The sequence below is a fragment of the Rhopalosiphum padi genome, chromosome 4, assembly GCF_020882245.1.
Source record: "Rhopalosiphum padi isolate XX-2018 chromosome 4, ASM2088224v1, whole genome shotgun sequence".
In the NCBI taxonomy this organism is placed as follows: Eukaryota; Metazoa; Arthropoda; class Insecta; order Hemiptera; family Aphididae; genus Rhopalosiphum; species Rhopalosiphum padi.
Genome location: NC_083600.1, coordinates 51450011 through 51469841, shown reverse-complemented (window position 1 = coordinate 51469841; position 19831 = coordinate 51450011). Strand labels below are relative to the sequence as shown.

Here is a 19831-nt window from a genome sequence, read left to right as displayed (position 1 = left end):
ATCTCGATATAGATACATAAATATTTTCAGAAAAATCATCTTCATAATCCATACTAAAAAAGGTTGGTTCTCTTAAAAAAAAAAAAATTATCATTACAGAGTATCTCTAAAAATTGTATTAAATCTAAGGATATGGAATAGTAGCCCTCAATTATGTTTAAAAATTGTAGAAATCCGAATTTGAATAAATGCATTGGTAAATTAAAAATGGGGATGAGCATAATCTTAACAAATCACTCTATATATAATTATTAATTATATCAATTTATTTAATTATATTATTTTTAATACTTATTAGTAAAAAATATTATTTCACAATTTATGGTACAAAAATAAACCATTGAGGGGTCAAATACTATTCTATCATGTAGCAACGATGATACGCACATCAGCAACGTCGTATAATGTATGACTATAAATTATGCATTTTTTATGTGAATATTAAATTTATTTAAATATAATGTAATTACTTGTTTCCATGTGTGCATATTTGTTTTTTCACTCTCCTCCCACCCCACAATAATGACCAAATACTGCCATTGTATAGGGAAACATGAAGATTTTTGAAATTGTTTACTTTGTTAATCAATATATGTTAAGAAATATAAAATCATATAAGACATTAATTGTTTTAATTTTCTAATCTATTAATAAATTATATATTTATATAATTTATGCAATAAATACAATGTCCTTCAATAAATTATATAATATTATGATGTGATATGTATAATGTATATATATTAGATAGACCAGTATAATAGATCTATAGATTATAGAAGTATTTTCTATAGTTTATAAATTTCTGTATGATGTAATTAAATATATAATACGTAAAGTGTATGAAAATAATTACTTGTCAAGTTTCATTTAGAATGGTTTTATTTTTATGCAAAAGCATTTCAAAGCAATAATATTTATCATTGCATTCGAGTTTAATATAAGTCTATTGGGATTTAAAATTTTTTTTTTAAATAAAAATGTTTACAATGAATTTATTCAATTACTGTAGACTTTTTTGTATAAAATGTACTGATATAATATCAATCAAAATCGGAAAAACAAGTCAGAGTTAAATAGGATTTTTTTATGAATGCAATATGAAAAAAATGTTTAGTGCTTATATAAATAACCACACAATTAATAATAATCTTCCAAAAGTGTGTAAAAAAGTGTTTCACCATAAAATAAAATTGGATTTAACTGTTGTAACCTTTTAACCTGAGTTACTTTGTGTAAGGCATTTTATAACTAAGAACATAATAATATTGATTTTCTATCACAACCACATAGGATAACAAATTTATAAGTAAAAACTGTACTTTTAAGACCGAGCCTAAAAAAAAAGCAAAGTAGAGGATATATCCTTCATATCTACCTCGTATAAATGTGCAGCCACTGATCCGAATATGAAATTCTGAAATTAATCGCTGTAATTATCGTGGTAAAAAAAAATCACTCCAGTTAACCACCTGTGTTTACAATATAAAAATATTTTAATGTAACGAAGATTATAATATCTCCGCATTTAAGCACCTATAGGATAAACATAACGAATATTATACGCATTATGCATATTATACTTTAATATAACGCATATTATTATTAATATATTATTAATTATTATGCCTCTCACTGCTGGACATGGTGTGAGTAATACTATAATACTATAATATACATAATATAGTAGAATAAAACGTGAGCCAGATGACGAATATATTAATTTGTCATACTGATTTTCAGCTGTAATCGCCGTCATAGTTGCACGCGTCCACTGGTCAGATGCTGACAAAATAAATAAATATAGAATATTATTTATTACTTTTCACTTTTAAGTTTTAACAATTAAAATAATCGGCAATCGGTATGTATAACAATATATAATATAGATTACGCATTAGTACGTAAATGTCTGATCGACAATCGATCCGTGATTATAATATTATTATACGTAGATATATAATATAACATACCTAATATTATACGTGTGCCGAGTATGAGTCAAGTCCATGATACACGCAAGGTCTCGCCTGTTTCAAGGTCGTGGATCGAGTATATTATTATTATTATTTCGAAACCTAATAATCGGTAACATAATATACGTGTTTGTAGAATAATATCTATCTAATTCTAATTATATATAAATAAATATTTCATTGTTTATCTGCTATAGATTTAAAAACTATTGGACCGTTTTCAATAAAATATATACCAATCGATTCCTTGAAACTCGGAGGATGTTATAACTTATAACTGTTTAATGTTTTCAATTCCTATAGGTGACCATAGTCCATAGGCCATTTAGTTACATACAATTTTCCTATTTTGTTGTAATTTAAAAACAAAAAAAACCATAGAATTTTGAGATTTTTACCAATTGTATATATTATTATTACGTGGTATGTTTTTTTTAAATATTTTATCTTTTTTTGGAGCTAATTATAAGCATTTAAAATTTTTTTCAAAGTATTTTTCGATAAAATAATGTTGATAAATATGTTCTAAGTCAAAAAGCTAGAAAAATTTAATTCGGGGTTCCTAATAAGTTGTAAATAATAAAGCTATTTAAAAAAAATATATATAGTTATAATTTTTTATAAGTATTGAAGTTATAATAAATCATAACGTAAATATAATGAAAACTAGCAAATTATTTTGTTATAATTAAAAATGTATAACGTTTTCAATTTTTATAACTAATAATTTAATTTTCAATATAAGGTTTCTCACAAGTAGTTATTATTGTAATCGATCTAAAAATATATAAGCATAGTTTATTTATGGAAATTTTATGTCAATATTTGTAAAAAATTAGATATTTACATAAAGAATAATGGGTTACCTGCATTCTCCCCTTTCAGTTCAACATACTGTTTTTCAAAAAATGTGGCCTGTGTTAATTTTTAGATTAATTTTCTAAATTAGTTAAATTATATTTTTTTAAATACGATACAAACAGTATCTATTATTTAATATTATGTTTAGTTTAATAAAATAAACCGTTACAGACTACATTACGCAATAGTCAAAATTACAATAATTTTTGGGTTTGTATAGGCATTTCTATTTTCTAAAATATATAATGTACTACATTGTACAGACGTACAGTACCTATACGTAGTATATTTTATTGTTAATTTATTTTATGAAATAGATATTTGGTCTATTTTGTAGAGTATCAAGTTTCTTTTTCTGCGTAGGCTCCACAACCAGAAAGTTATTATTGTTAGCTAAACATTTCGTAAGTGTCTAAAACGGACTTTGATTGCAGATTCTATGTATAGAGATATTTATTATTATACAATTTTTAAGCAAAGATCTCCTTAAAATAAGTCCATTAAAATAAATAGATAAATTTAAGAATATAACTTAGATAATATTAAGTTATGTGATCATCATTATACCAGAAAAATATTTACTATTATATTGATTTACTTTTATAAACTTATGTAGACAATAAATTATTAATAATGAGTTATAATTTATATTCATAATCATTAAAATTATCAAGGTAAATATTTCTATTTTAAATAATTAATATTTTTCGGACAATATATTGCCATATTGGCTATTTTAGCTCTTACAATTTCACACATTATTGTTTGAAAAATGAATTACTTTGATTGTTGCAGTGGATTAAATAAATTGCAGTGCATAATATATTATAGATATATAGAGTGCGATGTAATAACATTATAAAATCATTGATTAGAAATTATTGCAGCCAATTCGGCAGTAAAACTAACTAGTATTTATTAGTTTCTAATTCTACCGTAGTTATTAGAGAATATTTCATATTTGTTGACTCGTTGTATGTTCGAAGAAAAATGTTTTATATTCAATATAATACATCAGTAGTTCAAAACATGTGAAATTGAAAGAGGAGTGTCGGTTGTAAGGGGATTTAAATTAGCCACTCAAGAAATTTATAACAAATAAACTTTTAAGTCGTTTATTATTATACAACAATTTTAAAATATAATTAAGATACATCTTATACATAATATGCATTTTTGTGTTAGCGTCACTAAAATCCTATTACATTTATACTGCAACCACAATTGCTGACGTTGGTGTGTAGGTATACACTACATTATAAATTTATAAACATATTTTAGTTATCTGCTAACCATTTCAATTTATCATCATAGATAAGATAGGATATTTGTAAATGTTAATATAAAGTTTATATATTAGTTTATTTATTTGGTTTTTTTATTGTAAATAATTAAAGTTTATATTTTAATTATTTAAAATATATTAACATAATTACATAAATTATTCAACACTTCGTTTAAAACAGTCAGCCTCTTTCCAAGTTTTTATCATATATTATTGTATGTCACTATGTAGTATGTCAGTACCTACAGCAGTCTTTGTTTTCTTTCTCTGGACCACACACAACATACCAAAATATGTGTGCTCAGATGAAAATCAGCTTTAACATTAAAATTAAATCGAATTAATCTGTTATCAAACTTAAAGATAGTTCAGCTGTGATTGTACGTTTATATTTTACAATTTTAATGCAAGTTATGAGAATGTAAAATATTACAATTTAAAAATTATTGTTATTTATATATATAAGAAAAATTTAAATATTGTAAAATAAAACGTAAAAACACTGATAGGTAGTGGGTACTATTGTTTTTAATAGTTTGAAAATGGGTCAATTCATTCTTGTGTTAAAGTTGCTAACAAGCTAACAACACAAAGTTGGTTCAGCTGAACATAAATGTGCTATGTTGCACCTTGCAGCGTGTAGGCTAGAAAGAGAAATCAAAATATTGTTCGCTGATATTCTCTTATTATAATATTATTTTATTTCATGGTATCATCATCATGGTATTATTGATTATTTTCTATTTGATTTTAGTCATCATTATTTTGGTATTGTAATTTATTTTGTGATAAGTAGTTAGTGTGTGGGATGACAACCGCAATAGTCTACCTCTTTAATCGTGAGACAAGTCTGATTAAATTATGACAATGTATAAATAAAATACGATATACACATTTTGTCAGATATAAAAATTATTTAAGTTAAATTAAAGGATGGTGTAGGCCGTAGTGTAGGGTTCTTCTCCAAGTCATAAATTAATTCAGCCTTCCTCTTCAAATAAATTGAAATTTCTCTTATTTTATGGTGTTTGAATATGAATATGAATATGAATATTTTTAATTACCTACGTTCAATTGAGCTATGAACTGAGATATTTTTCTAATACAGTTCTGTAATTGGCCATCACAACGTCAATTATGTTTTTATGAACACAGACCCATATTTAACCATTTTCCACTCTTATAGATAATCGGGATCTTTATTCTTTGGAGATGGTTAAGATTAATAGGATTTAAGAAAGTTATAAAAAGTATAACAGTATAACATTAAATTTTTACAAGGAAGAGGGAATCAAATATTGTAGACAGTACGTATACGCTATAATATACGTAACATATAGACGAAAATAGAATTGTCAGACCGATAGAACTTATGGATTAAGCCACAAAACACACATTACAGCTCGCAACGTGTTGGCTTTCGGATATGTAGGTAATAGGTATGTATCATAAATATAATAAATCATATTAAACCAGTGGTGTATTCAGAATTGTTTTTAGGGGGGGGCACACTGTCTAAAATTTTACCAAATATACATACTACCAAAAAGAATATAATCAACCAACTATTTAATATATTTAATGCGAATACGTTATACGACTAATGAACGGGAGCATGGCTCCTGTGCCCCCCTCCCTTGGATACGCTAATGTATTAAACCTATATACTTCCATAAGATTTTCGGTATTTCATAAATCCACAGCTAATATTTTATATCAACAAGTTAACAAACGTACGTTTGTTTTTACATACGTAAAAAAAGAGCGACAACGAGATTGTTCTCAAGTTAATGACGAATCACAAATTTATAATATCTGTTTATTTTTACTACATTTTAAAATTAAATATGAATAGGTAGTATTCAAGTCCGTATATAGGCCACCCGTATACTCCCTCCCCCCGAAAATTGATCCTGAATACTTGCTTGATAGTATTGGAAGTAAGTTCCTACACAAGGAATATCATCTCCACAAAATTGGATATGATAAGTATCACTAAAACAATTTTTTTTAAATTATAAATTAGTATTAATTCATAAATTCTTAATAATATTATAATCGATCGGGATATTATTATACTGCAATAATTATTAGTCATCAAGTATAATTATACAATATCAGCTAGCTACGATTTACGATTATTACAATAACAGGTAACTGGAAATCGTGTGATCTAAGTCCATAATATTATTATTTATTAATACGTATATTATGATGGTCTTAATATATAATAATTATGGATGAATATTGAATATCGTACGACGAAAGCCGTCCAAACGGAATGCAAACAAAACGGACACCGTGGCTGCACTGCCGATCGGCGGTCGCCATTGTTCCGCGCGCACTCCGCCCGCCTACGCCAACGCTACCATCACGACGTCGTCGAACCGTTCGAATCGACCGACGCCGTGCCATGGCCAGAAAATGCGCCGAACACTCGAACACTTCGTCAGACGTGTCGTCCGTGTCCGCACTGTCCGCGCACACGCTATCCGCACCAACGACTATAGTACGCTATCCCGGTGAACCCGTAGACACCGCCGAATCCACCGAAATCTAAAATGGTTCAACTCATCACCGAGGCCGTGAGTATATTTCAATTTGAACGTATTTCCGTTGGTACGAACGTTTCGTATCGCAGTTATTTATTTATATATTTTTTTCGTCGATACACGTTGTGTGACTACCCGATAATAATAATAATAACGACGACGACGATAATATCGATATTGTAATATTATTATTTATTATTATTGTTCGTTTTTACGATCGCCGTCGTCCGTGTTCACCGCAAATGACGATTGCGCGCCGTTTACGGAACGGGTTTTCGTCTTGCGCACGTCGAAAACAAGGTCGTCGTCGTCGTCGTTTTTATTTTTATTATTATTATTGCTACCATTATAATAAAACATATAATATAATATTATGTTAACGTGCGAACTGCGACCGCCTAAATCGACTATTCGGGTCCGCCGCGCCGCCGTCGCTAGGACCGCACTGGGCGAGGTGAAGGGCTTTATTTAATTTGTCCTCGACCGCCAACAGTGGTAATTGAAGTTTTTAATTTGGAGATCTTCGTGCGAACGATTGTATGCGTGTGTATGTACTATACATAATACAGTCGTATCTCCCTTTTATGTGGTCATGGCCGTTCGTGTGTGTGTGTGTGTATGTGTGTGTGTGCGCGCGCGCGCTCTCGTCAATTGAACGGACATGTTCTTATCTATGGTTTCCCGGTGTGTGTGTGTGTGTGTGTGTGTGTGTGTGTGTGTGTGCGCGTGTGAGGACTGCATTCGTTGGATAATATAATTTGATAAACCCATCGGTTGCCGTTGGATCACAAGAATAATATTGTGTCGGCGCTAGTAATTTTTAAACGAATTCTCTCCGTCTTGCACGGTATAAACAGTATCAGCTATTATAGTGCTATACCACGCGTCAAATCAAAAATTCTAATTTTCAAATTACTTAATCAGTATGCGACCTGCCGACCTGTGTAGTGTATATTCCTTGAAAGTTGAAAGGTCGCCTTGATGACGTAAAACACTGTAAACCCACCTAGCTAGTGTAATATAGTATAATAATGATATGTTAAATTTAATGTACTTGCCAGGTATCCAATTGTTAATAAAAATCGCTCACAAAAACTTGATTATTTATTCTTCTTCAATCCGAAATATTGACACAAAATTATTGTTGAATTTGATAATCGTAGGTACCTGAGTGTGCTGCGATGAGGCTAAATTTATTGTTATAATGCACAGACCATTAATACGATAAAATTATAAATATGGCCCACAACACTTCAGGTACATGGTAGTTAAATTGAACTTATTAATCAAATAGGTAGCTGAATTACCTAGTCAATCATGACTCAGTATGTCCATATTATTTTTAAGTTTTCTGATAATTGACATATTTCTTAATTATTTTAGAAATTTTAATAAATAATTTTTTTTTGGTAAAACCAATTTATTTATGTTTTTAATATTTAAAAGATGTTTATATGAGTTATTTTATTTTGAGATAATTAAATTTTAAAATGTAAATGCTATCTTTATTAACCATTGCTAGATAATTAAATTATTAAACACTAAAATAATTGTATATTTAAATATTTAATAACATTAATATTAATATTATTAAACTACATGTTATCAAGGCCATGGCATGGTTTGATATATTTACTCATTATCTTTTAGTTGTTTTATTTTAATTTTCATTTCCCATTAATGTCTGGATAATGTTTCTGGAAATATCCTAATACATATAATAATGAATAATCTTTTTTGTCATACACTGTGTATTTGAATATAATTTTAAATTAATATTTATCTAAAAAAAGTTTAATTTTGTACCTATATGTAAATACATTGCATTAGTATTTTCATAAAAAATAATAACTGTTTGATGTATATTAATTGTACCTACATTAAAAAATAGTAGGTGTCATTGTATTCAGTATTGAAATGTCATTTTTTTAAATGTGTATATAGGTAATTAAGAAAAGATTTATTGCACAATATATTTAACAATGAATATTTTCTAAGTGTTTAATTTAAAATTTTCAATAATTTATTGTTTGGACACACTTATTTATATTTCAAAATAATGTTCAAGTGATTTCATTCATAGTAACATAATCTAATACTTCAGCATTAAACCTGAGTTTATTGATAAGATTACATAATTTGATTGTTAGAAAAAAAAGAAAAAAGTTAGTGGTCGCTAGTGTCAATGTAATTTTTTATGTATTGTTTAAGTATATTATGTTAATAATTATCCTTGTGTTAACCTTGTTTGTTATATATATATATATATAATTTAAATTTGTTTAAAAAATTGTAATTAATAGGTAATACTATTTAATTTATATTTAAAATATACTATACACTATTATAATTACATGAATATTGAATAACTACCTATATTCAGTTGATATGCAAAATTAATATTTCACTTCAGAGTTCAGATTGATGTTATTTTGTTTTATAGATAAATAATTATATTGAAATAATATTATTTTTTTAAACAAATTATGTATCATTTATAATATTATTAATATTTACATACATTTTATGTTTTGCAGGCCGATTTGGCAACTAAATTGACCGATGCCAAGGAAAAATTAGTCATCATCGACTTTTTCGCCAAATGGTGTGGTCCATGCAAATTAATGGCTCCATTCATTGAAGTAATTATTAAGTTTCTTGGTTTTTTTTAATAATAATATAATTATTATAATGAAATTTGAATTATAATGTATATATTATGAAAATGAATAATATAAATTATATATTTCTAACTAGTACTTATTCAAAATATATAGTATATAATATTTCATACCAAATTGTTCGCTTATGACTAATTAAAAAAAAAAAGATTTATTGAATTTCAAGTGACTAATAATTTATTTGTGTAAAATTCATCATACTTCTTTTTTTAGTAGTGATATTTTTCTAAAATTATTTAAAGTTTAGATGATTGGAGTTGATAGTGGACCAATATTTTGTGGGGTATCCCTTTGCTACTTGTCTGCACTCATTTAAAATTATGATTTCAATTTTTCATCACAAATCCAATTTTATGTATTTAAGTATTCCAAATTACACAAATATGAATGAACTAGTTTTTATTTTTTGAAATTAAAAAGCTATGTGCTTGATTAATAGGTCTGATTACTAAGTACTTAAAATACATTTCATTTTTTAGGAACTCGCCAACGAGTACCCTGATGTAGTTATGCTGAAAGTTGATGTTGATGAATGTGAAGATGCTGCTATTGAGTTTAACATCCAATCTATGCCCACATTTGTCTTCCTAAAATCAAAAAAAGAGGTAAAACTAATTAATATTATTTAAATGTTTGAATTTATTTTATTTAACTGTAAATATTTTATTTTTAGATTTTTCGGTTTTCTGGTGCTAACAAAGATAAATTAAAGGAGAATTTATTGAAACATAAATAATAATATCAAAATTGGCTTCAACCATAGTGTCTTAATGGACCTGCATATATTCAATGAATTTTTTATTACAATGAAACAAAAATAGATTTTATACTGTCATTCATTATTGTATTTGGTTAAAATCTCGGTTAAAATTATTACCTACAAAAAAAGTATTAATATATTTTTTTTATAAAAAACTATACAATATTCATAATGTTATAATTTATTAATAACCAAGCTATGCAATGAAACTGAAATGAAATGTATACTTACACGTTACGTACTTACTTAGAAATAAAATAAAATGTACATTGAAATTGCTACCAACTAAATTTAAGTTTTGTTATTTATTTATGGAGTATTATTGATTTGTTATAGCAATACATAATATTAAAGAGCCACACTAATAACTACAATTCATTCAGGAATAAACATTTTAAATTAATATATTATGCTATATTATTTATTCATTATTTGATAACATTTTTTTTATTTTTTGTTTCTATAAAAGTGTTACTCACAAAAACATCACTAATGAGTCATTCTTTTTAAAAATATGTCATGGATGTATGTGTTTTATTACTAACGTATATTGTAAAAAAATTGAGTTCATCCGGATACATTTAAAGCTGTTTGATTATTGTAGAGTAAATTTACATATTATTTAACTTAAGGTAAAAATATTATTTTGGGCAGGGATGGGAAACTGGTTGTCCACATAATATTTTTAACTGGTTTGTGCTACGTTTCAAATTAATAAAAATATAAAATGTTAGGATTTTTCTGTATTTTATTTTATTATATTAAAAATTGATATAATGTTTATCGTTAAATGTAGTTCTGAATTCTTATCTAGTATTGAACCATAAATGTTAATTGAACCTTATTCATTTTATTTATTAACCTTTTTCTTTTCTTTTTTTTTTGCTTTCACGTTCCCTGAACTGCTAGATTTTCACTTTCAAAAATTGTTCCTTTAGTAGCATTGAGTAAGTTGTGCATCCCTGTTCTAGGGCATCAAATAAGTTTTAATTGATATTTTAATTTTAAAATGAGTTATAGCTATGTTAAATATTAAAACTTAAAAATTCTTACTTACAAATTACTTGCTTTAATATTTAAATATCATTAAAATTTTATGCAATGCCCTAGATAATAGTCGATTGACTAATATTAAAGATAATAGCATACAATTGATTCTACTGAATGTAAATTTGCTATATTGTACTTGTACATGAGTAAGACAACTCGCGCGGTTAGGACATACTCTTAACTCACTGTGACATTCGATACATTCTCTCCTCAACTACAATTCATTCTATGAGGTTAAATTTGATTGTGGCCAAATCACCAAAATAATAAAAATAATTTCGTTTTGTCATGCATAAGAGTGTGATACCACAACCACTTAATGTATTGAGTTTCAAATGTCACATCTTACATAATATTAGATTCTAACACTAGACAGAGTGATAAATATATTATTATACTTTGACAAGTGGTGTAGCTGTGAACCATTTTTTTTTAGGGGCAAAATATTAAATACCTCAATTTAAAATCATTAAAATGTAAAAGTCTTAATTTAACATTTCCTTGTAGCTTTATATGCAATGACAACAATTTTAACATTATACTATATATTCAATTTTTTTATTTATTACTTTATTAGGTACCTAAGTACTATTCTGTCAATAGGTATACATACTTATTATATTCATTCATTTTTTTTTTATTTCAATTTTCAATATTAAACACTAAAATAATTATAATATAAAATTCAAAGTTTTTAATTTAAATTTTTATCAAAACGTTTTTTGTGTGTTTACATTTGTATGAGTGATGAATAACCCTATGTATATCATTGATATGGACTATTCATACATCTATTCTAGTCTTCAAAAATGATCAAACATGGCTTTTTTTCGTATTGTATTATATGAATTGGTATCCAATGTTCCACTAGTACAGTAGTACCTCTACTTTTGGGACCGCCGTCATCACTTCCACCGCGTTCAAAAATCCTATACGGATAATTGCGCCAAAAAATCTTTTTCCGTTGTTGCTCATTAGTAGGGCTAGGGACTTCATGCCCTAAAAAACCTTAAAATATGCATGTATTTATCCCCTAAAGAATCACTAAATATGCTATTAAAATATATATTTAAAAAAATATATTTGTAATAAATAATAACAATATTTGTAGATATGATACATATTATATTATTATATAGATAAATTTGATTAATTATCTGAGATAATTATTATCCTTTTTTTAGATTTGTTTTCATCTTACATTGAGTTTTAGTCTAAAACAACAGTTTTTTTTTTTTTTTATTAAACAACTTAAATTGAATACATTTGTATATTTTTAATATAGTACTTATTACCTTGAGCATTACATTAAACTATTAGATGTTTTCTTAAGTTGGAAATTAAAAACTTACCCATTCATATAAATAATTGTCAAATATGCAAAATATGCAATTATAAATTTTAAATATAAACTCGTATTGCTATGAAAAAAATTTCTATATTACTAAATTATGCTATGATTTTATTTTTTTAATGATTATTTAAAAACATGCAAACTCCTAGAAGTCCCGAGCCCTACTCATCAGGTAGCCGGAGGAAAAATATACTACTTACCGTATTACCATTTACTAAGTATCACGAAGATTGTGGTTCTCGAGCCGTCTACTAGAGGAAAATTAAAAAATCCGCTTCACCGTGAAAGTAGTGAAAGTAATAGTAGTACTTAATACTATAGTGTTAACAATATAAAATATATTATTGCAAATGAGAAAAAACGCATGTTAACCTTTATGAAAATATGTAAATTATGAATAAAACTATTGATATTGGAATAATTTCAATAATTGAAAAATTGTATAAGGGGATAAACCTCTGATGTCTGATCACATTTTTTAAAATGTTTTTGATTATAAATAATTAATAATTTTTGGTTTGTAATTCAAAATTGACTGCATTTTCCGGCTTACAGCTCGATATAATTTTAAATTAAGTAGTTTTTTTTGTTTCTCTAAATTGGATTTTCTTGCGTCTAGACCTCTTCCTTTACCAAGGTTTACATTGGTTTTTAATACCAATAGGTAATTTATTTTTTTTAATAACGTTGAATATTTTTCTTTGCTATTTAAAATGAATTTACCTGCGGTTTCTCATTCCCTTTTTTTTAAATTTATAAAACTTGATTTAATTTTAGATTCTGAGCAGCTAAGAATGTATTGATTTTATCACAATTTGTTATTTTTGTGTAAGGGTACACGATAAATTGTCGATTAAATGCTTCGATTATCAAAAATGGGGGTAGTTTTGAATATAAAATTGGATATTTTTTATTCTACAAATGTCGATAAAAATTGTTCACTGAGTCAAAATTCTTGAAAATTTAACATAAGAATCTAACATTTCCGCTCAGAACTGGTTTCATGTACAATCATGATATATCATTGAATTCAAATTTAGTAGGTCTATAATCCATTCGACACTTAATATACAGCAGAACAGTTGTGCCTTGTGCGGTATGTTACGAGGAAAAGTGAATCAGAGGTACCTACTGAGAGTGGCTATGACAAAAATTAACGTAGATGGAAAATTGGAAAGAGAGGGAGAAGATCTTTATTTTCTTCAGATATGGATAGACAGAATAAAACAGAGAATGACACAAAAATAACCGGTGTAAGTAAATAAGTGATGTGTGATGAGGATACAGAGGAGATTTAGGACACGTATGGCTGTGCTAGTGTCCTTATATGATTGGGAGTGATGGTCGAAGAAAAAGAAAATAAAGTTACGTGATCGTTTAAGTCCTTTTAAATTCTATAACATTTTTTTTTTTTTTTAATGGTCTTTAGAGTCTACAGTCTATAGACTTTAAAAATTATTAAACTTTTTTCAAAAATGTAAATTGAAATAAATTCATAATTCAAGGATTAAAATTAATTAATAACGTGTAAAATACATAAGGAAGCCAGATAAGGATACACCTACTTATTTACGAGGACTTCGTTAAGTTAACTGTTTTGTCTATTTAAACTGTTCGTATTTGTTGTTCGTTTAGCTGATTATACATTCATCGTACGATTTTCGGTAGTTACAATTTCTAAAAATGTAACGTTTACGATGATTTATGGTGGTCCCATCGTTCCATGCCAAATGTTCATTTAGTCATTCATGTTTTACATGAATGGATTAGGTACGCATTTATACCCACGTAATTCGCCTTTTACATATTTACCTAAGATTAAAATATTACTAAACACTAATGACTATTGAGTAAATATGTTTATTGATAAATATTTTTAAATTGGGTACAACAAATATTGATTCAATAAAACGAAGATAAGATTTACTGTACAATAATATTAAATTATATATATATGTATATATACATGTAATTATATAAACCTAATATTATAAACAAGTAAGTACAAAATAAATACTAAACATGAACTTGTTAGTTTTCTTAAAAAAAAAAAAAAACAAATCTTAAATTTTTTATTATACACATTTTAATATTTTATAGGTAACTTATTACTTTTTTTTTAAATAACGAAACACAGTGTTAAAGTTTTCTTTGTAAAGGCTGTCACTTGGAAATTAAACGTTTCTTTCAAAAAACAATTCAGACTTATCAAAGATGATATATATATATATATATATATATATTATAAGAAAACTGGACGTGAAAAGTTGACGATATATAGATTATGGTGAAGGAAAAGGTGGATTTTATATCTTAAAATACCGTTGTATAATATCTGGTAACTAAGTATGTAATGTAATTTTATAATATTATTATAGTCATAATCTAAATTAGATTTAGGCGTATTTAGAAAAAAAAAATATCTATGCTACGTAATAATATTATTTGCTTTATGCTAGTAACTTTATTTTGTACAGATTGTAAATATTTTATATTTTTAATAATAATAATAATAATAATAAAAAAAAGAAAAACAACTAGGTATATTTTATAAAATTATAAGTTCGTATCGATCGTATAACTATAATAAATTGATATAAATAAATCAAAATGATCGTTTTTATTCTCTTGGCGTGACAACCCTGTGTGTGTGTTGTGTGTTTATTTTGTGTATTTCATTCTAATTTATCCTAACAAACATACGTTCAGAAAAAAAAAATATGATCTTATAACAATAACGGTCGACGATAATGAAAACAGTATAATATGAATGTATACACATTATACCGGTTGGTATAATGTTATTAAAACATAATATTATATAACAAATATTTCATAATATGTTTATATAGGTACTGTAAAAAATGGTTTGTTAGATATTCGAAAAATAAAACCTTCGCTGCCCGAATCACGAAATTAAATAACTGCGGTTAGGAGAACCATGGTGAAGTAACCAAAAGTGGTATCGTAATAATGCTATAGCTGTTTAAGTGGTTTAAATCAAATCGTATAGGTTTATTGTTAATCAATGAAAGGTGAAAATCGTCTACAGTTTTAAGTCCTCGTTTTTAATAAGTACCTAATTAATATAAAATCACAGGACTAAATTGGCAAATCATATAATTCATAATAAATAGAAACGGTGTTTTATTTTTGTTTTTATACAGCATTATATTCATGTATAATCTAATTATATTTCTGTGATATGTAAATTGGTATAGTTAAGATTCTAATTTTAGGGGAACTTTGGAAAAAAAAACATTTACACCGCATTATTGACGACATCCTGACGACCTATTGTAGAAATTATAGGTAATAAATGTAAACTAAGACTTAACAAACAACGTAGACTTACTTAGGCGCATCAGACACGTTAATCTTTAGTCTTTAACCATTATATTATATAGACCTATTTTACATTTTTATATAAATACTTAAAAATAAGTGTCTTACATTATTCTAACAGATTTTAATTTTTAAGTCTTACACGATAAATTAGTGGCGAGAACATTTTTATTATTCTTCTTCCACATTATTTGGGGTTGTTTGGTTATATCTATAATATAATCGTGGATCTTAACAAACAAATTGTTTTGGATATAAATATATTTTTTTTTTATTATTATATGATTTAAACAAATGGTTTTTAGTTATAACATTATATACTCACTGCGTAAAATGTTTTATTCGAATAATATTGTTATTATCGGAGAAGTATATGTTTTACGCTGAACGTTAAGTCCTGGTGTGGTGGTGTATTTAAATTAGGCACTGCCGTCATATTTTTAAATTTTAATATTATATTATTAAAAACTGATGTATCATATTGTTATTATTAACACAACGCTAAGTAGTCGAGATTTCGCTCGTGAGTGCAAATCTCGTGTATTTATAATTTGTATCATATTCATGTAATGTGTTTTTTACGAACTGTTTCCTAAAAAAAACATACAACACATATTTTGACTTATGCAAAAGTGCAAAGAAAAAAAATTACCTATTGTATCGATTTTGTGATAGATATGTTCACACAAAACAATAATTATTAGTTTTTATTTTCAATACAAAAGTATTATCGAGTTTGTTACATGAGATCGAATCAATGAAATACTAATACTATATATAATATTATAATCGTTATACAACCAAAACCGTAAAAACCTTAAAACGTCCAGAAAAAAAAAAATGTTATATTTTCGTTTTTGAAGTGTAAAAAATTAATTTTTTGATCGGTTTCTCGGCTTATATATATGCAATTTACAGTCAGATGTCTACTACGCGGGGATCGATCGTGAAGTCTTTATTATTGTATTGTGTTATAGTGGGTTCGGATCAGTTCGCAATTATAATGTTAATAGGCGTACTGCAGTATGCGATTATACGTTCAAAGTTATTGAATTGGTGTTTTGCAAAAACTATTTTGGTATGGGTACGATTTTATAAATCGATTACGATGAAATGTTGACGGTGGCACTCGTATTCCGTGTGTATATTGTGTACCTGCCTATATTTATCACGTTGAACGGCTGTGCGCGGTTCGACAATAAACGCGAACGCGCGTATACGGATATTTATTTTATTAAATTCAAAACGAAATATTATACTGTAACACATAATAATAATAATAATAATATATTGTTAAATATTATATTAAACACGTTTATTAGGCGGGCAGTGTCGATGACTTTGGGGTAACGAAAAAAAAAAAATCATCGACGGACGTGGCGGATATTATGATGTCGTGTTTAATACTCTATTTTAATAAGTACGCTCATTATTGTGTTGTAGTAGTCGTGTGCGCAGTTTACAAAACGGACACGCGTATGCGACGATGCTGCGATAATAATAATGTACAAGTGACCCGAGAGAAAACGTAAAATCTCTCGTCCGAATCGTCCGCTGCGTCGTCGACGGTTTTGAGCGTATCGCTCGACGAGTATACTCTGTACACAGAACGTCATCTATACAATATTGTGTTATTAGTGCGATAGGCTTTTACACATTTTAAATCTGAAACATTTCCCCCCTATCCCCCATACGTCGTTACATTATAACACTTAAATATAATATAATATGTTAATATTAAATATTTTCGGGTGTGTACGTTGTCGGTACTATAGGTCTCTGGCAGTAAAGATGAGCAAAAACGGTACGATCATGGCGCTGACAATCGGCGGGCATAGCGGGATGCTGCCCTGGCCGTGGTGCATTGCGGCCGGATGTTCACCTGGAAACCACATAACGATTTAATTAAATATTTATGATTATTTGATTTCGGATTTCGTGGGAGTTTCCTTTTTCTCCTATTGGTCAATACGAAATACTATGCCGACCATATAAATTCAATGCTGCTTATATATATTATATACGTAACACGCATAAAAACTACACGACAGTAGATTTTGTTCTCTCGTAAATGTTTTAAAATGTAATACAGTGTTCTACGCGAGTTTTTAATAGGTCAATTAAAAAATATCGAAAATACGTGTATTTATTGTATACTTTTATTAGCGTTTAAAGTTAGAATTCACCTATAAAATGTTGAAAATTATATTTTGTAGTTTCTTTTTATAGCTATGATTTTAAAATGTAACACAAGGTTCCTCGTAGTAATTAATTAATACTAAAATCAAAAAATCTAAAAAATTATAAAAGGTGAATATTTTTTTTTTTTTTTTGTAGAAATATTCTAAGTTTAAATTTTATCAAAATTAGATATCTATAGATTTTAAGCGAAGAATATTGATTTTACTTAGTTTGTTGTAACTCAAAAATATTATTCTCGAGGATTAAATACCTTTACGTATACTATTATATTTTGTACACACTACGCGATTTTCAAATGTCATGTTTTCGACAAAAATGTAATCCACCTGATACTGCATTATACTTAGCAAGTTATAGGTTGATGCAGATTGTCTTCGCTCAGAATCGTCTTTCACGTGTAATGATCATCGTCAAATTCAAATTTAATACGAATTACAGTGACTTAGTCAATGACGTGGTACACTCGACACCCACGGCGCAGCAGAGCGGTTACCTACTTTCTTCCTTTTGTTTTTATCTCGGTTTCGCATTGTTGCGTTTTTGTATAATATTCAATTATTTTATAATATTATTATATCGTAGAACCACTACATGATAGATTCATGTTGAGCGATTTGACGACCTCCTCTGCAGGGGATACAATTTGCGAGCTCGAGAGTGGGCTTGTGAGTGTTGAGTGTACTCGTGTCTCGCCAAATCACCAATCAGTATGCACACAATATTATTATATTATACAGTTTAAATCAATAAGAAAACAATGTATTTAATTGTAATATCCCCTCATGACATTTTTTCTAACTACATTGAAGAATATTCTTTTCTCCGATCATAGATCCGTAGATTAATAACACGTTTCATTGTCACACTTCATACCTATTTATTGTAAATGTTTTTATTTCTAATATTACATTTAATGATCGCTTCGCGGTTTCTAGATTAACCGCGCGTAGGTAGTCTGCAGGATTTAAAACTATTTCGAATCGCACTTGCATACAACCTTACGCCGCGTAGTTCGTGCGGTTTTACCGACCGATTTTAAATAACATTCCTCCCCTTATCGGGGACGTCGTCCCGCACATTAGCACGTTGCCCGCATGCACATCACTCATCAGAGTACGCGGCGACTGATGGCGAATATCGGCCGCGATCGGGTCGGCCGGACCGAACGGCGGTCGAGGGCGGACGGCCGCGGAAGTTATTTACCGGTTCGACGGGGTCTAATATTATTTTATATAATGTACGTTAAGAATTATTATTGTAACCGACCGATACTACCGCGCGCAGGAACAATAGCGGTGGCAACGGCGTATTCGCCGGTGCACAATATATCATGCGACCCGCGGCGGCAGCTCAGAACGCGAACCATTCTTCTTCGGCGTGCTCTATTATAATAACAACACAGGAACCTATACACAGTATATTATAGGTGTTATATTATTATCCAGTAACCAATTGTGATTAATTGCGTACACATCAACAATGGGATTGAACTCTGTGCGAGATTATTGTTATCGTTGAGGCGCATCGCCGCGGCTATAATTCGTATATTATTATATTGCGTGTCACGCGCGCGCCTGTATATTATTATTATTATTAATAATAATAATAATAATAATAATAATAATAATCATCGTCATTGGCGAGGACGAGGGTCGACTGCATCATCATAATATTGTCGGCGGTGTTGTTAAAACGCCAAACCGGCGGCATCGTTACTATTTATTACTATCGTGTATAATATATAATACGCGTTTGGTCCGGCGGT

At 27.9% G+C, this 19831-nt stretch overlaps 3 protein-coding genes across 4 annotated transcripts in view; 1 reads left to right on the top strand and 2 right to left on the bottom strand.

Moving 5' to 3' along the window:
* LOC132930816 (ATP-dependent DNA/RNA helicase DHX36-like) overlaps positions 1–19831 on the bottom strand; it is a 242856-nt gene that overhangs the window by 14824 nt on the left and 208201 nt on the right. The gene's annotated exons all lie outside the window — the stretch shown is intronic.
* Positions 6545–10405, top strand: LOC132930818 (thioredoxin-2-like). The gene is made up of 4 exons (XM_060996892.1): positions 6545–6707; positions 9212–9316; positions 9835–9960; positions 10029–10405. The coding sequence occupies exons 1-4, from the start codon at positions 6684–6686 to the stop codon at positions 10089–10091; spliced, it is 318 nt and encodes a 105-aa protein (XP_060852875.1). The 5' UTR covers positions 6545–6683; the 3' UTR covers positions 10092–10405.
* The window catches only part of LOC132930817 (zwei Ig domain protein zig-8-like), a 225103-nt gene continuing 220232 nt past the window's right edge, over positions 14961–19831 (bottom strand). For both annotated transcript variants that reach the window (XM_060996891.1, XM_060996890.1), the window contains one exon: positions 14961–17746. In XM_060996891.1, the coding sequence (XP_060852874.1) occupies positions 17634–17746 (113 nt within the window). In that variant the 3' untranslated portion in view covers positions 14961–17633. The remainder of the gene's footprint in view (positions 17747–19831) is intronic.

What these genes read in the sequence shown, in the direction of transcription:
- LOC132930818 (XM_060996892.1), top strand. Translation starts at nt 6,684, where the DNA reads ATGGTTCAACTCATCACCGAGGCC. An exon ending in TAATGGCTCCATTCATTGAA is followed by an intron (nt 9,317 to 9,834) that starts GTAATTATTAAG and finishes TTCATTTTTTAG; the next exon opens with GAACTCGCCAACGAGTACCC. An exon ending in TCCTAAAATCAAAAAAAGAG is followed by an intron (nt 9,961 to 10,028) that starts GTAAAACTAATT and finishes TTTTATTTTTAG; the next exon opens with ATTTTTCGGTTTTCTGGTGC.